Raw genomic sequence first — 19,898 nt, forward strand, 5'->3', positions numbered from 1 at the left:
AAATGCCCTTTATAATTGATATTAAAAATAGATGAGAGTAATTTATTAAATCGTTTGATCTCCTCTCCCTTCCTCTGGGCAAGTTTTATTCACGCGTTCTAGATCCCTTTCTCGTCTTCGATTCTCAATCCGTTAGGCGCATCGGCAGACCGGTCTCATGTCGCCGATTGGTCCGTCCGTCCGTTATTTTCGCTGTTGGTAAGTTTGATTTCGTTGTAAATTTGTTTGTTTCCTCCCACTTCCGTTCGATTTTGAAATCCTTGAAAGGGATATACGCTCTGAGTTGCTGCTGGAAATTTCTTATAAAATATTCATTTTCAGCAGTGTTTTGTTGAATCTTTAATCACCAGGAGTATGTTGTATATATTTTCCATACTTGCTGGTGGATGTTCATGCGAAAGTTTTCATTTTGATAAAAATGGCGTGCAAGATTGCAACCAAACCTCTCCTTACTTTTCCCCTCTTATCCGTCATTACTAAGTAATAGCAAGTAGTGGTCACAGGTAGGTGATTTGAGGGGTGAGGATTCCTGTAGTGAAAGATACAATGTGTGATTGCAGGTATTTGGTTTAATTAAAAACACTGGTCCTTTTGATATTGCGACAGAGCAATAGAGCATTAATGATAGATCAATATCAAGCAGAATAACATTGCAAGACCTTGAGTTGAGACTTGGCCCGTCTTATATATTTAAAGGAGGAATGATTGAGATCATATTAATTGAGGATGATGGCGATGATGACATGCAAATATATTCTCCTGGACTTCAATCGCAGGTATTTGCTATTGAACAAACATATCCTTTCCATTTTCATTAAGGTAAACTTTCCACACAACAAAATGTAAGTTCCTTGTCCTCCAATGTGTCAATACAAGTCACTGGGAGATTAAAAGAAGATACATTGGCTTATATCTTTAAACTTTGAAGCATCAGATTTATGTAGCATCGAGGTAAGTTCTTACATGTCTACCTTTGACTTGTCAACCGAGCATAATAGATGATATTGATACGTTCACCTTTGTAAGTCTTATAGGAAGGCCTCTTTCCTGGATTTAAGCATTGCCTGTTAGGGATTGTACCCATTTGAATAGATTATATTAATTCTTCATGGTGGTGCATTCATTATTGTTTTCTTCAAAGCTATTTAAAATATTTTTACATTCATGCACTTTTTCCTAGTTCTAGTTGAAGTGATCTATCTCTATTTATATATTGACACCAGATATCACACATGCCACACGATATTGTTGTATGCTGATACAGTGAATCTTTTTATAATATAAATCATCAGTTCTTGCTTAATGCGTGCCACTTATTCTTTCTGTTGAACTCCAACTTTATCTTGCTTCACCTGCATATATTTCATGCCTTGCTATTTTTTTCCAACAGCCTTTTGAAATTTGAATTGTGGGGCTAATAGATCGGACATCAAATTTAAAGACTAAATACAGTGAAATCCATGAAGGTATCGCTACATCTTGATTCTGCATTAAGCCTAACACTTCTTAAGAGTGCTGGATAATGTATGTTTACATAAACTTGAAATGAAAAAAAATGGTCCTTATCCCACCTTGTAGCTATCGAATGACTTTGGTTGTCATCTTTAATGATCTTTTCTTTTCTATCAAGCTTAAAGAAAATAGCTATGCTCAGTTCTTGTTTTATAAAATCTCCTAGGACCTCTAAAACATTCAGCAGCTTTGACTGGATTCACAAGTAGACCTGAGGGCTTAGCTAAGTTTCTATTTGTCTTATCCCCACCTAGGATTAGTAAGGATCCATATGATAGTAGGAGGATAATCTTCAGATTATAGTTGGAAATCTTATTCGAGGCATGCTTTTGAGTATTGGACGGTCTAGAAATCTAGGATTAGTAACTGTCCTGTGTAGATAACTGACGTGGTTACAAGGATTTGTATTCATGCCGTGGATTGGATTTGAACAGGCTTGGCATGTAACACTTTTCTGGATCATTATAGCTTGCGAGGCCCACTCTAATGATAGACTATGTATTCTCATCTAATAATTGTGGCTAGTTTCATGTTAATTAAGCAAAAAAGTTAATAAGCTACCTGTCCTGTCAATGTTTAGGTGTGAAAGACATCTAGCAGCCAATCATACGGGTTCAATGAGATAAAGTTGAGATGTTCAATATGCATGGATTCAACGGAGATATCCACTACTTGTGGCCAATGCCATTCAATCTCTCTCGGAGTCCCAGGAGCAAGTTCCTGACCATGCAGAGTATGCTAAAATCTTGATTACTGCTTTGGGTCACTTAAGAATCTACCACTCTGACCACCACCTAAGTGAATTGACCATCTTTATTTGCCTTGTTGAGCGAGGAAGTCTCCCCATGCTGTATGTGATTTGGTCCAACTCAAGACCATTGTGATATCTTAGTGTATGGAACCCTCCACCTAAAGCCACTAGAAGCAATGGATTGCATAGGGACAGACCACTTACAAGCAATTAGCCACATGATGAAACCTTTCCAAAATCTCACATCCCATTTAATGCCGTCAGTTGCCATGCATGTTAGATTTGGAATCCGCATATCCCAATCACAGTGACTAGGCCCTGCTCTTTCCACCCCTGTGTGTGCTCGTGTTCAATTTATTATATTCTTAATTAATTTGTAAAGAAAAACAAACATCAAGCTAATTTAGACATCATGACATTGACAAATCGATCGATGAAAGTAAACCTAAATCATCAATCCGGCACATGATATACTGTTGTCACTATGCTAACACAGTGGACCAACCTCGAACACCTTCCGTGCATCCTTAGAACGTACGTACGAACAGAGCAGAGGATGCTTCATGAGGAAGGAGGAATGGCCTGGACGTCCATCTTGTAGGGCTCCCAAAAGGGCACCTTCGTGCTGAAGAACCTGCCCACCACCACCTCGTCCAGGAGTCGGATGGCCTCCGGCGGCTTGATGCACCGCGGCGTCTTGTACTGGTTAACCGACGACCCCCGCGAGACGCAGTAATCCATGAGCACGTCGAACGCGCCGGCGCGGACCACCCTGATCTCCAGCGGCCCGATTGTGCGGTCCCGGTTCCGACACCGCCGGTAGACAGCGTCGAGGCAGGACTCGACGGCGGAGCAGCAGTCCTCCATGACGCCCCGATCAAGCGGCAGGCCGTCGTCGTCGGCGCTAACGGCGGCCGTGGCCTTCAGTTCCCAGAAGAGGACGTAGTGTCCGGGGATGGAGGCGGTGTCGGCGTAGCTGGTGTACTCCGTCAGCAGCCACCCGAGCGGCTCGAGCAGGAGCTTGGCACGCGTCACCGCCCGGAGGAGGTCCTCCTCGTTGGTCTTGTCGGTGTCAACGCTGAGCACCACGTTCCGCCGGTGCACGAATCGGAACTGCGGCGCCGCGTTGTGGAAGCCGGTCACCATGAGGATGTCGCCCACCCTGTACCTGTACAAGCCTGCAACACCCGTACATATTAACCAACAATTAGTCAAACATGATCAGATAATTAATTCAATAATCATTTCCTTTATCTTTACATATAATCTATCTCACACTGCGATTCAGATAGGAACTACATCAAATTATGAACAGAGGATTGAATGCAGGTATATATATAATAACTAGGCTGGTCCGTCTGTTTGTTGGACAAGAATAATTGGACCAAAATCTAGAGAAAGGTTCACGACAAATTAAACGATAAGTAGATTAAGATCTGGCTTAGATAATCTGCAACAATTACCACTTGATGCTCCCCCCAAATTAAAGAGATAGAATAAACTTCTATAAATGGATAGCTACGTATCTCGGTAAAATGTCAAAAGCCTGGGGACGAGAAGAACATGGATTGTTTGATCACATTGTTTATGTTTAATTTGGGCATGCAGGATCTAATCTCTGAGCTGTTGGAGCGGGTAAAATAATGGGGAGTCATGTGGGTGCAAACCCAAGGAAAGCGAAATCTCACCTGCGAACGTGGTGACAACGAGCTCGTAGTAGCGACCGACCTCGACGTCCACGAGATCCACCACCTTGAGATCGCCAGTGCAGTCGGCAGGGCACTCGTAGGTCCGGTCGTCGTCGACCTGCATAAACTCGAAGTAGGCCATGTTGGGGAGGAGGGTGTAGGAGACGTCGGCCGGCCGGTCGAGAGGCCGGAGGTTGATGCCGAGGTAGCACTCGGAGGAGCCGTACATAGTAGACACCAGCGGGAGGCCGCCGCCGTAGAACTCCAGAAGTGGGATGTACTGCGCCATGGAGCCGGTGACGATGACGTCGACGTACTTGGTCCGTGGCCAGAGCCGCCTCACGATGCCTTCCCACGACTCCGGCCGGCCGCACTCCGCCTCGATCAGGTTGGCCAGAGCAGGGTCCGGCCGCGAGAGCACGCGACTAACGGCCTCGCGGCATGGTCCGTCGGGGATCCAGTCGCTGATGCGGCCGGCGCGGATGTTGGCGCAGAGTTCGCGCCAGTTCTCCTCCAGGAACTTGACGGCGCGGAGGAAGGCGGAGGCGAAGACGGCGCCGACGCGGAGCACGTCGGTGCGCTGGACCAGGCCGCAGAGCAGCTGGCAGAACATGCTCTGCTTCGCGTCGGAACAAAGGATGACCTCGTCGGGGCTCGTGTACACATTATATCTATTGAACGGCCGGTTCCGGAAGTGGCCGCTCTTGTAGTAACTCGTCAGCACAGGCCTCGCCGGAAGCCCTGACGGCGTGCTGATCTCCGGCTTCACGAATAGCAGGTACATGCTCTTCCCCTCCTCCAGCCCCTCCACATACCTGATCACCTCAAACTCCACTGTTACATTAATTATCCAAATCAAACAAAGAGCTTGTTCCTTATAATCTCACCGGTTCATCACGGGGATCAAGATATTGTAGAAGAAGGTTTTCCGGTCGAGTTCCTCCGCCGTCGACGGCATCATCTTCGGCTTCCCGCCTGAAGTCCCAGAACTGGCAGAATTTGTAACACAACATTAGCGTGCATGAAACAAATTAAGCAACTAACCGTCAAGCTTGTTACCTCGTCAGGAGCTCTAAGATGGGTTCTGTGGAGATGATCTGCGAAGGCTCTCCATTGGCAAGACGATCTATGTAAGGCTTAACTTGATCGTAATCCACCACGGGGACCTGCTTCTTGAAGTGATCTCGGCTGCTCCGGCCATGGAGGAAGCCCTGTAGGTACTCCGTCCCGGAGTTCCTCTCCAAGATCTCCTGCAGCACCTCCTCCTGTATCCTGCCGGCATTCGCTGGTGAGCTCTTCGATGAGCCGCATGCTGCCTTCCAAGTCATTCGGATCGCAACTGAGCACCACCATCGATCTGCCTCAAGTTCGAAACAACAACAATAACAACAAGAAGGTGGAGGAATCAAGACCGAAAGAGGACAGTAACCATGGCGTTAAGGTGAGGAGGATCGCAGATGTTGGCATGATATATATAAACATCCTCCCCCACCCCTTCTAACACTCATGGGACTTGGTCTGTGGAGTCGGGGTTTCTACTTCTTGGTGGCTTCTGAGGGTGAGGGAGAGAGGAGGAATAAACAAGTGTAAATTGGGTTGGAATTTTCGGAATTGGTGCACTTACAACAGATTTATTGGAAAGTGCATTATATGTAAGGGGAAGAAGAGGTTGTGAAGGTCCTACAACATGTGCTCATGTCTGTTCTGTTTTGGGTCAAACTCATTATCTGTACATGTGTGAAAAATACAGTGTTCTACGGTCATTAATCAACAAGTGAATCAGGCTGCCAAGTATTTTCAGCAGGTTGTTGTACCTTAATTAGCTCAAAACAAACATAGTGCCAAATCACTTGAACAGGCTGGCAGGGAAGGGTTGTTTTTCAGCATTTGGAATGTACTGAGAATCACATGCCATTGGGTTATTGAGACATGCACTTCTTGTCCAATTGATGTTAGTCCTAATTTTTTACCTGAGCACATAAATAGACTGTCGAACAGGCTCGAATACTGTTACTGTTTTACCGGTCATAAACTAATTAAGGCTGTAGTCTTGCAGCTTCCAGGCGTACTACTCTAGATATGTGTCATTTAGATAGCATTATTGACTTCCAAATTTACTAAGATTTGAAAGGACAAGATACATCCAAATTGAGCTTAATTAAGCATTAGTACTAATTAGACAGAATATTCTTCCGTGTTAATTCGTTCTAGCTCAATGGCGGCTGGCTATCAGTAAGGCAGAAGAATGCAGAGCAAAATCTGAAGAAAAGAATTAGTTGCAGTCATATAAATTAATGTAGTTTAAGTTCTTGTTTTGCTGCATGTATCCAACATCCTTGGATACTTAAGCATGATTAATGCTGAGATTGTTTTTCTTGATTTTATGCTTCTACTGTAGTCTGTGTAATGTAGGAAGAACTGAGGGGTTCATTGATGCAGAATACGGATAATAATACCAAGTATATGCTTGGTTTGTGATGCATCAACAAAACCGGGATCTGCTGGATTCTTTGCACCAGGCTTGGGTCATAATAAAAGATCTGGGTGTTTGTCTTTTATGGGGACACAGGATCCTGGAAAAGGGCAGGAGATGAGCAGGAAAACAAGGGAGGGAGAGAAATGCTCCAGATCGCTACGCCAATGCTAACCCCCACACTCTTTGGGCCTAAGGTGATATCACGCCATGCATACTTATCCAAACTATTCGAGCTTATACATTATCCAAATTAGTCTCCAAATGCATGTGCTCACCACAGCTTCACTGTGCTTGGGAGATTTCCATGCTATCTTTTGCATGGTCAAATGAAGCAACCAAGTGAGCGTGATTACTGAAGCAAGCAAGTAATCTTTAACTAAAATCAAGAAGACGATATTTAGCACTTCTAAAGGCACACATGCACACACATGAATTTGAGTAACTCAAGCTGGCTGTAATTGTTGCCTCGCCGCCGGCAAAGTCCGCAAGAAAAGTGAAGAAGAGTTTCGCAGGAAGACCTACTTTGTCCCTAATCATATACCACAAGCCTGATCAAAACATTACCCTATCACATATTTATGAGCAGGAGACAGCAAGAGCCGTACATTATAACCACGAGAGGAAAGGAAGTGCAATTCCGAGTGAAATCATAAATATGATGTATCATTCAATATTTAGTCATGAATATAATGTTCCCTTCTCAACTCCCATGCACGTGGCACGCTAAGAGATACAACATTTCTGAAATGAAGTTTCAGATGATAAGATTCAGAATTACAAGAACAAATGGAATGTCTTGATGTAAGATTCAAGTGAAGATGCAACACCGGCTGGTTTAATTTCCAGGAAGTAAAAAGCTTGGCTTTACGAGCCCTGATTAGGGCCACAGCTTCCAGTAATGGTTAAGCAGCTCTGAACATATTGTCCTCAGGACCACGAGGCATTTGGGAGATCCATGACCTCCGATGCTTCCTTAAGGGGTACACGGTCGCTTCCATTTGCTTAATTCAAGTGAAAATTTTAACAAAACTTCGAATCGATAGCCATGGACTCACAACATTGTGTGCTCCACATGCAGTCAGGGAAACAAAATCTAGGTCAGCAGATCCAAGAAGTGGTCCTCAACACTTAAAAGAAAGCACCAACTGATGATGAGGGAACATGCCACATGAACGAGGGTGGTGGTATCTTGTGCGAGTAGTATGTCGAATCGAAGTAATCCAGTTAGAAGGATCACCACATGGCGGAACTGATAAAACTTGCATTGCAGCAATCTTTCTCAAAGGAGGAGCACATGATGCACTTCAGGCCATGCACATGGAACCTGTAGAGTTATCAGTATCTGATGTTATTTAATGAGCTATTTCTGATGTGATAGATTTGTTTTGCTTAGAAGCTGAAGCTCCATCTCATGAAATCCTCTGGATCACTTCTGTGCTCGTTGAATTCAAGCCTGCAAAGTATGCCACATCTCGAGTATGGAATTTTTGACAATCAGAATGTGAAACTGTCACAACATCTCATTGCTCTTGTCAGCGTTGCTGAGAAAATCAGTTTAACTGAGAGAATTGTAGGCGTAGTACGTACCTTACTGCAATTGAATTATGCACAGTACAAGCCATAAAAATGAATCTTTGACTACTACTGCTGTTCTTTCAAATGAAAAAAACAAACTGATCCTTTTTTAATTTCATTTTAATTTTCAGCCTCATGGATGGTTGTCTACGTTTTTTTCTCGTCAATCATCACTGGACCTACCACATTATAGATGAGGTTCTCCATGATCCACAAGACCCTGCATCAAACAAAAAATTGATTGATGGTACGTACTTAACACTGCAACTAATTGACTATTTATTGTGCGCACACGGATGGGTGAGCAGCACTCATCATTTGGAAGACCATTTTTCATGTGTTCATTTCCTTTCTTGCATATCTGTTCTCATGAATAAGGCCTGCCTAGCTAGTCGAATGCAAGTACACCCTTTAATACACAAGGAAACTGGGGAGTTCATTCACAAACTCCGGAGTTTTTTTTACTGAGAACTTTGTGAGGCACTAAAAAGACTAAATAATGATTAGTGAAAGAAGAAGGATTACTTGATTTGTAGGGTGATGGTACCTTTTCCTTTTGCTCCTACTAGAAAAATCTTACATATAAACCCTGGCAATGGAGGGTCATTAAGTTGTTTCGGAAAATACCTTAATATATCTCTACTTCGTAGATTGGGGGTTTGAGAATACAGTTATGTTTCTGAAAGCGCCTTTTAACTCTACTTGAGGTATTACATCCAAAGGCTGGATAATGAAGCTCAATTAACATGTTTTCTTAATTAAGAAATATCTCGATGAACCTTTAGTGTGCGAATTTGAGATTTAAGAGCTTCATGGTTTCTGTAAATCGTATTCAGTCTATTTCAGGTTCAAAATGTAGATAGTGGAGAATCATCAAGTGTTTCTTCCAAATGAGGAGAGGGAAAAACAAATGGAAGAAGGGGGAAAGAGAAGGGTGAGAAAAGAGAGATGAAAAATTAGGAAGAAGAGAACGACCATAAAAATAAAAAGGAGAGTGATGAGAAGAGAGGAGAAGAATAAGAAGAGGAATTAGGGGGGAAATCAAGGAGAATAAGGATGAGAAAGAGACGAGGAAGGAGAAAATCCCATAAAGTTGAACATAAATTGAGAAGTAAGAGATGATGAAAAAAAAGGAGGGTGAAATGTTCAGGAAGAGAAAGAGGAGGATGAAAATAAAGGGCAGGTTTAGAGCAAAACTAGGAGAGTAATTGAACCAGGACAAGGAAAAGGGAGATAATATTGAATTATAATAACAACATAGAAGACTAATGTTTGTTCAGATAAGATTGTTTCCTTCACTATAAATATCACTGATAATACTAAGACATAGGAAATGAAATATTAAACACTTATACGTTGTTTATTATAATTATTTATTATATTTTATATATTCTATGATAGTAATTAAATGACTTTTCATGGGTCTTTCTTCTTCACAAACTTGATAATATTGTATTACAAGAACCTCTTACAATTTTGTTCATTCATATTATTCTTTTGGACATGATGAATATGATATTGATATAGTTTCATGGACCTACACATTGAACATTGGGCTTGAGGTTTAGGCCCAGCCCATATGGGAAGACACTTCTACGATGGAATTCGTATTCTAGTCGATCCCATACATATGTAAGAAGGTACATTGAAAAGCTGTAGATGATCACAACAATATGAGCTTGCTGTGCAACAAAACCACGACAGTGAATCCAGGGCCGAAGCCGAAGAGGACACCCCAGTGGAAGCCGTCCGTCGCCAGTGATGGCGTTCCCCTCCTCCGCTGACTTGCGCCGCATCTCGTCCAGAATGAACAGAACGGAGGCGCTGGACATGCTGCGGTACTCGCTGAGCACCTGCCGCGACGCCGCCATTTTCTCCTTCACCAGTGCCAGCTTGGCCTCGACATGGTCCAGGATGGCGGAACCCCCCGGGTGGGCAATCCAGAAGATGGAGTTCCAGTCGTCGATCCCCAGCGGCGAGGACGCCTCCACCAGGCTCTTCTCGATGTTCTTGGAGATGAGCGCCGGCACGTCCTTGACCAGGTGGATGATGAGCCCCGCCTCCCGCAGGCGCCCGTAGACGGGGCCCTCCGAGTCCGGCAGGATCGTCTGGCTCGCCAACACCAGCTCGAACAGAGGCCGCTCTGTTTGCGGGTCCGGGTCCGGCCCTGCTCCGTCTCCGAACAAGACCTGCGCCACCAGGTTGTCCAGGCGCGACTCCGACGGCCCGCGGAACTTCACGGCGCGCCGTGATCTCGGAGCACACCGCCAGCGCGCGCGCGCCGCGGTTGTTCTCGGCCAGGCGGAGCGCGGTGCCACCGGCGCAGCAGCCCTGCTGGTGCAACATGAAGCGGTTTACCGAGGGGCGGAGGCCGAGAAGCTTGGTGATCTGGTAGTCGGCGCCCAGCATGTCTACGCCGGAGGTGGTGCAGAAGACGAGGTGTGTGATCTTGGATTTGGGCTGCCCCCATTCCTTGATGGCCTTTGCCGCGGCCTCCTTCCCCAGCTTCGGCACCTCCACCACTACGATGTCCTGCCGCTCTTCCAGCGAAGGCTCCACGTATACGCGCACATATTCGGGTTCTCCCTCAGCATCTCCTCCGTCAGCTGGTGCATGTATCGCTTCCGTATCATCGACCTGTCGCCTGAATATTCAACGATTAAGTAGGAATAAATATATAACAAAATAAACCATGTTACACCCGTTAATTTCTGGGTGGTCCCATGATTTATCATAATTCATAACAGACTGAGCATTTGAATTGAAATATCAAAATCGTGACAGCAAACGGCAATTAGTTTCAGAACGATATATCCCCGCAAAATAAAGAATAATTTATCATAATTCATAATAACTGCAATAATAAAGAGTATTTGAAATGTCAAAATTGTGACGACAAACTGCATTTAATTTCAGAATGGTCCTCGCTAAATAAAAATTAATTTATCATAATTCATAGCAGCTGCAATAACAATATAAAAATAATGACCACAAACCGCTACTTTCTTTCACTAACGACGCAATTAATAAACAAATAATTTTATATTCAAAAGGTAAATTTTTTCAATAATTTATTTGTTTTCTTCCTCCTTGAATTTAAACATCTTTAATTAATGCCCGTGTTCATTTTGACAAAAGTTACAGGAGTTGTGGAGATCAAGGGGGATCTACTCGGGTTTTAATTGGGAGGGTCTGTTTTAAATTTAGGAAAGAAACTCATATATTTAAAAAAAAACATATATTTAATCATTTTTAAATCCTAAATCAAATTTCACGATCAGTTCGAAATTTTTATCATCAACCGATTAATCCAAATAGATTATAATTTTTTACTCGATGAGTCTGATCGAAGAGGAAGGTTATGGATTTTGAGTAGACATACACACTCTTAAATTAATAACCTCAGTGAGATGCTCGCTCTTAGTCATGCGGAAGTAGTAATCAGCGTAATCAGCCTGGTAGACGACGACGTTGGCCGGAGTGGGCGTGCCGATGGCCAGCACTGCCGCCGGACCCTCCGCCCTCTAAGGTTCTTTCTATACTAAAGTTACTATATATAGCGTCATGTAAAATAATAAAACAGTAATAAAAAGGAAATAATAGAGAGAGATTAATTAGGATACCAGAGATTAGATATTCATTGCCCATACCATATGGAGAGGGGAAATGCTTGGTAGACGAGAATAAAAATCAAAATAAGGATTTGATATTCCTAATTTCATAATCTACCCCTTCCTCGGTTATCGTTAAACTCATTAACGACTTAACTTTTTTTCCGTGGACAATGGTACCCCGCACCCATCTCCTAAGTCACGATTTCTTTCCGCCGTGATTCTTCCTTTCTTCTTCCCCATCCGTGAGTCTCCCTTTCTCTTGGCCTTGGTGTCCACCACATGCACCTCCACGTTTTTATCCGGCGCCAGCCCCGACAGGCGCAGCAGCCCCTCCCCTCCTCCCCCTCCTGGAACACTCATAAGTCGTCGGCTCCGGCGGGAAAAACGCGAACCACGCCGCCACCGACGACGTCGCGTTCCCCATCTCCCCCTCCCAAAAAATCCCACCTTTGTTCAAATCGACGGCTCAATCTTCCTTCCCCCTTTTCTTCCTCCTCCTTTCTTTCTTCTTCCCTTCTTTCAGCGCCGCTCTCGCCGCTAATTTCAGAAAGAGAGAAAGAACAGAGAAGAAGAAGGAAACCTAGTGGGCGATGGAGGCTCGCTATGGATTAAATTCCACTCCTGACGCGATCGATCCTGCCTCGTCTCCTTCATCAAAGTGGGAGCTTGCACGCATGTGGAGGTGGGCGATGGGGAAGTCGCAGAGGGATGGAGGAGATGCGTTGGAGATTCAAAGGAGGACCTTTTCATTCTCCTCTCCTCGTTCTTGTCGTTCTTCTTTTTCTTTGTATTTTTTTCTTTATATACTTTTTTAAATAAAATGATTTTGTCTATAATTATTTTTGTCTATTAATGAGAATAATACCTATTTCAATATCTATACTAAGCATCAAAAATTCGGTAATCATTTCCATTGCCATTAACCCCTCAATCAAAATCATTACCATTCCCATTATCGAATGTATACCAAGCGCCCCTAAATGTTCTGCCCGTTAACATAAAGTACATCAAATGAAACACGAGCAGGCCTCTTCACACACACACACACACATATATATATATATATATATTAATATTATTCACCTGTATTTTAAGTTTAAACCAAACCAATAAATCCTATAGAAGATAGAAAAATTGCCGGCAAATGTATCTGTCCAAAAGTTTTAGTCTTTTTGGTGGATGTAGACCTCTTTAACGTTCTCGTGTGTAAAAGAGGATACTGGTTAAAACGCAGATAACATGATCGATCTTATTATTAGAAAGTGCATACGGAAAGCATACATATATATCTAATGCCACGATCCATTGTAGTAATTAATAATTGATTGGCTTGCTGTGCAAGACGACGGTCTCGACGGTAAGTCCAGGGCCGAAGCCGAAGAGGACGCCCCAGTTGAATCCGTCGCCGGTGGTGGCCTTCCCCTCCTCCGCCGACCTGCGACGCATCTCGTCCAGAATGAACAGAACGCAGGCGCTGGACATGTTGCCGTACTCGCTGAGCACCCGCCGCGTCGCCGCCATCTTCTCCTTCTCCAGCGCCAGCTTGGCCTCGACCTGGTCCAGGATGGCGGGGCCCCCCGGGTGGGCAATCCAGAAGATGGAGTTCCAGTCGTCGATCCCCAGCGGCGCGAACGCCTCCACCAGGCTCTTCTCGATGTTCTTGGAGATGAGCCCCGGCACGTCCTTGAGCAGGTGGAAGGTGAGTCCCACCTCCCGCAGGTGCCCGTCGATGGCCCCCTCCGAGTCCGGCAGGATCGTCTGGCTCGCCGACACCAGCTCGAACAGAGGCCTCTCTGTTTCCGGGTCCGGATCCGCCCCCACAATCACCGCCCCTGCTCCGTCACCGAACAGAGCCTGCCCCACCAGGCTGTCCAGGTGCGACTCCGACGGCCCGCGGAACGTCACCGCCGTGATCTCGGAGCACACCACCAGCACGCGCGCGCCGCGGTTGTTCTCCGCCAGGTCCTTGGCCAGGCGGAGCACCGTGCCGCCGGCGAAGCAGCCCTGCTGGTACATCATGAAGCGGTTTACCGAGGGGCGGAGGCCGAGGAGCTTGGTGATCTGGTAGTCGGCGCCCGGCATGTCTACGCCGGAGGTGGTGCAGAAGACGAGGTGTGTGATCTTGGATTTGGGCTGCCCCCATTCTTTGATGGCCTTAGCTGCGGCCTCCTTCCCCAGCTTCGGCACCTCCACCACTACCATATCCTGCCGCTCGTCCAGCGACGGCTCCATGTACGCGCACATATTCGGGTTCTCCTTCAGCAGCTCCTCCGTCAGGTGCATGTATCGCTTCCGTATCATCGACTTGTCGCCTGAACTCGACAATTAATTAGGAATAAATCATACAATAACAAAATAAACATATGCATGAAAAATAGTAGCAACGAACGTACACATTCTTTTAAACTTCTCCTTGAGCTCAGTGAGGTGCTCGCTCTTGGTGATGCGGAAGTAGTAGTCAGCGTAATCAGCCTGGTAGACGACGTTGGCGGGAGTGGCCGTGCCGATGGCCAGCACCGCCGCCGGACCCTCCGCCCGCTGACCCTGTCGGATCTCCTGGACTTTGGCCATCGTAATACACGTGTGTATACACCTACCGCTGCACCGCCGCTGGCCGAAATCTATTAATGATGGGAGGTGAAGTAGTGAAGAGAAGGAGCGAGCAATTTATAGACAGTGAGAAAGAAGAGAGGACGGATGATGTGGCATGTCGGCTGGGTTCGGTTTGGTGGATGCGCTCTCCACGTGGCCCACCGACTGTTCCCTTCCGGTTAGCTGGGGATCACGTGCCCAACCGCCTACGAGGGGCGGTATGTTCACCGCCATGCAATTCTACCAGGCTAATGCAACCCAAAAAATATGTCTAGTGAGAGATTTTGCGTAATATATGATTTGGAAAATAATTTTTTTTAACAATATAAATAAAAGCTTATATAATTAAGCACGAAAAGATAATCTAAAACCTATTCAATAAATAAATCAATACCACACTACTGACACCACATGTTCTCTGCTATTCGTTTTCCACATCATAAATATTACTCTTTACGATTTTTTAAATTTTCTAATTCGTTTTCTTCAAGATCAAAAACATTAAATAATTTAACCATGAAATAATTTACCCAAATATTTCATAATATTCATTTTAATCTCAAATTAATCTTCGCCCTTTTAATTAATTATCTAATTTCACATTCTAATTTGTATTTCACTCTTAGAACTTAAGTTTATGGGTCATTTTTTTCCATTTAACTCACTAACCATTAAAGTTGGTCGGTTTATTATAAATCTATGACTTTATTTATATTTCGCATTTAATTTTTTTTATAAAACTATATCTTGGTTCTCGTAATTTATTTTATCTTTTTTTTTTGTAAATATTCTCATCGAATTTTTAAAAACTCATCAAAACGTCGTCTAAATTTGTTACATCTAACTATTATTTCCTAATTATTGTGAACTATAATTCACTTAGTATTGCTCCATTATTTTAACAATGCGCCATATCACGATAAACTTTTATAGAATTAAAATATTATCTAGACTTAGATTAATGTCTAATCATATTTTTACCCATATATTAATTTAACTTCAATATTAAACACTACCCCTTTCGTGCAGCAGGGAAATGGCATTAATGCAGTCATTTTAAGAGTAGGGAGAGGCTCATGCAGTGTAATATAATTATATTGGACAAAAACTAATTAATATTTGCTCATTTACATCATAGAAGACAACTTAAAGGTTACTTTTCATCTCTCCGATCCCCTTTATGTGTATCGTTCCAATTCCATAAACTACCTTTTAATTTATCGTATCTTTAAGGCTTTGTGCAGGTACGTAGTTTGCCCTATCGTTCTCTTTAATTTGTGAGCTTCCAATACCATCACTAATTTAATCAAGAATGTCACGCTCCAAGTAGGTTTCCATGGCTTTAAACACGATGAAACACCTACGATAGCTGGACATTATATAAATAGCGTACAAATAGATGATTAATTATAGAGTTCTTACTCTACTAGCAATAAATGAAAGTGAGATGAGTTATAGGAGTGTCATTCAACACTCGTAGATTATAGTTTTTATGTCAAATTATACTATTCCACATTGTCATTTTGTTTGTTCACATGCATGTACAGAGGAGGGCATGGTCCTCCTTTGTCGATAATCAATTAATTAGGTTAATTAATTCAATTGGGCTTTAATTAATCCTGCTAATTTAATTAATCCTCCATTTATTCCTTATTTAATTCGTAGCACAAAATTAAGATTTAGAAGTCTCAATTTTCTTATCCCAATTAATTAGATTATCATAAATACATTGAAAGACAGCAATTTAGCCAAGTATCAAGAGGCTCTGTTTGCTTGATGCAGCATCAATGTAAGTCTGAAACTTTTGCTGCGTACGTATTAAATTAAATGGGTCGAGGAAAAAAAAAAAGAAAGCCTAATAATTAATATGTGATCAATGAGTAAAATAGAGGAGTTAAAGGTAATGAAAGTTTACCAAATGACAAAAATAAAACATATCAATCTCAAATGAAGGTGTAATCTGCTTGTGATGCAGACAGCCATTCTTCCTTCATCAGTGAAAACTACAGTAGTTCCAGTTTGTGTCGTTTATCGCGAGGGCTTTGTTGAAGCTATTACACTTAACTATCAGCTCACTTTCTTTTTAAGGTAGAAATCCTGAGCACAACCTTTCTCAAATGAAATATATACATATTTGTCCTCTCTAAAAGACCAACATGGTGGAAGCGAAGGGTGTTCATAATCCATTGTCTACGACTAAGAAAAAAGTACTGTATCTTCATAGTTCATAATTCATATCCAGTGAAGAAACATCACTACTCAACTGTATTCAGATAACTCCATCACTGCCTTCGCTCCCATCTAGAAACTGAAATGACGCGATTTGCATCAAGGCTGCGATCGCCAAGAAAGCTTTGAGCTTAGATCAGGCCCAACCATGGATTGGCTCTTCGACATTATATTCTCAACTATTAGTTTGGATGTCTCAGGAGGTAACTCTTAATAACAGTCATTCCGTAGATATATAGAAGCTAAGATGGCCTCCAAAAACTTACATTTGATTGGTTCTCACCCTCGATAGGAGAAGAGGGGAAACTAGAAAGCTCCCTAACATAGTCGTCATATATATTTAGCCTTCAACTACCATTCTGATTAATTAAATCCAAATGAAACTTCAACATAGCTCCTGAGAGACTTCCAATTTGCACAGTGAGAGGTAATGGAGATAGCATGCATGGAGTATGTTAGAGTCATTCTTCCTAGCTAGCAACAACAGGGAAGTTAGGAAACTCCTTTTGATCTTGTCTAGAATACCAATGTATGGACTTTTGGAAACTCTCCCCTGTCCAAAATTGATGGCCAAGTCTCCATATCATGTTCCCTTGTTGCACTTCTTATATAAATGTCAATGCAGACAATGAATGCTGTCGACTAAGTTTTCTTCATATATAAACTGCATCATCTTTAGATAGCTAATCCTGAAGCTAGCTAGTAAACCAGACATTTATATTTCTAATGTATTAAACATCAACACTTAACAACAAGAAAAAAAATAGTGATCAAGTCATATTAACGATCGACAAACCAGCATAAATAAACAAGGGGTAAAAGGAACTATCATAAACAAGACGAATACTCATAAATATACAAACCGGCATAATCATGAACAGGAACGATCATAACCTCACACATTGAACAAAAATAGATTATAAATATAAACTATTTATGTGGTAATCACAACAATATCCTAAATAAACACAAAAATGTTGGCAGAATATGTGTGGAGGATAAAAAGAAAAGGTTTGCATTGCTTTAATTAGGAGACCCAGGGGAGGGGTTATGTTACCCCAACATCTGGGAACTTCTCCCAATTATCATGAATTGTACAGCAAGAGAAACAGATCTCCATTTAGCGAATCAATTGAATGGTTCCAATCTGAAAAGGATGGTCTAGCAAGAGTGATAATCGAACCCTAGACTACTCAAATACAACAATATATCTAGGCTTCCCTTACAAACTCACAACTCAGTTTAAAAGATGTAAATTAGGCATAAGACAGAAAAAATAAACCCTCAATCTCACTCTACAAGATGTAATGATTGATGGGTGAGAAAGGAGCTACCAAATAGGAAACTTTAAGAGCATTAAAAGATTTGAATGCTCAAGAAATTCTAAGAGAGGTTTCTTTCATGTAGCTAGAATTCTTATCAGTGCTGTCTTCAAATCCTCTTCTAAATAAATTGATTATTATTGACTTAGAAGAGATTTCTTTTATCCATAGTTCAATTGCCCTCTGGCTAGACTTCTTATTGGTGTCGTTTCCAAATCTACTGTTAACTAAATTGATCATTGTCGATCTAGAGAGGCTTCTATACCCATAGAGCAATTGTTCTCTTGCTAGATTTTTTTATCGGTGTGGTTTTCAAAACCACTTGACCATTATCGACCTCCTTTTAGTTAAATTTTGCCAGAGGAAACGATAAATATTTCTCGTCCTTATCTGAATGCATGTAATCATGCAAACAGTGCCGACAAGATAGTAATTCATTATTTATTTCGTAAACTTAAATTACACAAAAACATCAACGTCAATCCATCAAATTGCTCAAGGATGATCTGGAATTTCACTGCAACAATTCCTGCAGCAATACTGTGAACTCGTCCGATTTCAGCGTGCGTCAAACAAATATTTTAAGCTTATATATATATATATGCAAGGGCTGTTCACAAACTCATCCAAGTCATCACTGCCACTGTTTCGTCCATCAAAATTTCAAAAAAGCATCAATCATCCAACTCTGAATCCACACATTTTAGTTAATAATCTATCCCTTCAATCTTCATAGACAAGTGCTCTTGTCTTTAGTCAAGATGTAGCCTTAGGAGCTATATAAGCATCTTTCAATTCACTGTTTGCCATGCTTAAGAACACTCAAGTCAATTTTGTTTAGTAGCAATAAATCTAAGTGATTGCTTTCTGACAAGGCCAAGATCATTGATCTTTCTGATTATAATGTAAATTAATTAGTACAGTTGGTTTCAATGATTCATAGAGCTAGGTGAGCACTTGTGTGAGAAAAAAAAAAGTTAAACTTTTGTAAAACACGATGACAATTATTTAGTTATTTACATCGAGTGTCATCTTTAATTCACTTTCTTGTAGTGTGGATGCATTGCCAGTCAGATATAAAAGAAAGACAGTTTTGACACTTCTATGATATTATCAATTTAAAAAAAAACAAGTCAAAAAATGGTCCTTAAATATAGGATTAGACTTGGTCATCATTTATGAGCAATGGATGCATTTAATGTTATTTTTCAAACTTAAATGTATATCTGCATTAACTTGGCTACAATTACTTGCACATTGTTCAACCTTTCTTTTCTTTGTGCTTAATCAGATGAAATAGGACAGGAAAACGAATCTGTTAGTTTCTCCTGTTTATTTGGAAAAAAAGGAGGAGAAAACATTTTGTTTGAGTGATTCTTTCACAGATTCACCTCCAACTGGAAGAGAACAAATTTGACTACTGCAAAAGAACACAGCCTTAATTAACAGTTGCATTTTGTTTGGTCAAATGGATAAGATAATTAAACAATGGATGTAGGAGAGAATCCAGTCTTTTGTTTCACTTAATCATAAACCGTATGGTCAACCAAATCTGATCCCCAAAGCTAACGTGGCACAAGGGTTTTCTGTAAGTTGTCTCCAACTCATGAAATAAAATAAGGGAGAGATTTATTCTCTGAACAGTTGGACAGGACGTTGCGCCAAAGGTGTGGTATGAAGGGAAGAGGAATTGGATTCGTGTTCAGTGGAGCGCTTCACTTTTGTGAGAGAGATGTGCATGGAAGGGAATCTTGCTGCCTCAAGTCACAGTTAAATTTTATGGTTTTATAATCTTGCTGCCTCAAGATTATTGCCGCCACTAATTTCTCACTAAATTATCTACCTTTGACTAACCTCACTCAAGGTTATCCTCATGGAGATTTCAATGGAAGATCTTTCATAGTCAATAGGCCTTCTCCATTAGGAACTCGAGGGCTTTGGCAAGAGACAGGGAATACAAGAAGACACCGAGCACTCTCAATGATGACTTTGTCATAATCATGTTGGATTCTTAGCTATAGATACACGGAGTAAGTTTAACTAACATGTTAAAATTTTATAAAATTTTATACATACCATATTTTCAATAGCGGTTGCATACATTAGATTTAAAATTTTAAAGATTTAATTACATTTAAT

At 41.9% G+C, this 19,898-nt stretch overlaps 2 protein-coding genes, 1 long non-coding RNA gene and 1 pseudogene across 3 annotated transcripts; 1 reads left to right on the forward strand and 3 right to left on the reverse strand.

Annotated features, from left to right (window-relative positions):
• Positions 1–83: 83 nt before the first annotated feature.
• Positions 84–2,391, forward strand: LOC141837649 (uncharacterized). The gene is made up of 3 exons (XR_012602556.1): positions 84–198; positions 607–776; positions 2,093–2,391. It is a non-coding gene; the product is annotated as an uncharacterized LOC141837649 (long non-coding RNA).
• Positions 2,392–2,824: 433 nt separating this feature from the next.
• Positions 2,825–5,304, reverse strand: LOC141837324 (indole-3-acetic acid-amido synthetase GH3.17-like). Its single transcript, XM_074724749.1, is given in 5 exon segments — positions 2,825–3,441; positions 3,952–4,766; positions 4,839–4,940; positions 5,011–5,237; positions 5,239–5,304. Coding segments are annotated over 5 exon segments (1,827 nt in total).
• Positions 5,305–9,665: 4,361 nt separating this feature from the next.
• LOC141837325 (chalcone synthase 2-like) lies at positions 9,666–11,520 on the reverse strand (annotated as a pseudogene).
• Positions 11,521–12,839: 1,319 nt separating this feature from the next.
• LOC141839333 (chalcone synthase 2) lies at positions 12,840–14,243 on the reverse strand. Its single transcript, XM_074727062.1, has 2 exons — positions 14,010–14,243; positions 12,840–13,928 (listed from the first exon to the last, which is right to left on the reverse strand). The coding sequence occupies exons 1-2, from the start codon at positions 14,185–14,187 to the stop codon at positions 12,931–12,933; spliced, it is 1,176 nt and encodes a 391-aa protein (XP_074583163.1). The 5' UTR covers positions 14,188–14,243; the 3' UTR covers positions 12,840–12,930.
• Positions 14,244–19,898: the final 5,655 nt, after the last annotated feature.

Source organism: Curcuma longa, chromosome 11, assembly GCF_044706935.1.
Source record: "Curcuma longa cultivar G26 ecotype Majalengka, Jawa Barat chromosome 11, ITB_CL_G26_1.1, whole genome shotgun sequence".
Taxonomy (NCBI): Eukaryota; Viridiplantae; Streptophyta; class Magnoliopsida; order Zingiberales; family Zingiberaceae; genus Curcuma; species Curcuma longa.

Bases quoted from the DNA above. Each gene is read 5' to 3' on its own strand.
- LOC141839333 (XM_074727062.1), bottom strand. From the start codon at position 14,187: ATGGCCAAAGTCCAGGAGATCCGACAGGGTCAGCGGGCGGAGGGTCCG. The intron at 13,929-14,009 runs GTACGTTCGTTG...TGTCGAGTTCAG, and splicing joins GGAGAAGTTTAAAAGAATGT to GCGACAAGTCGATGATACGG.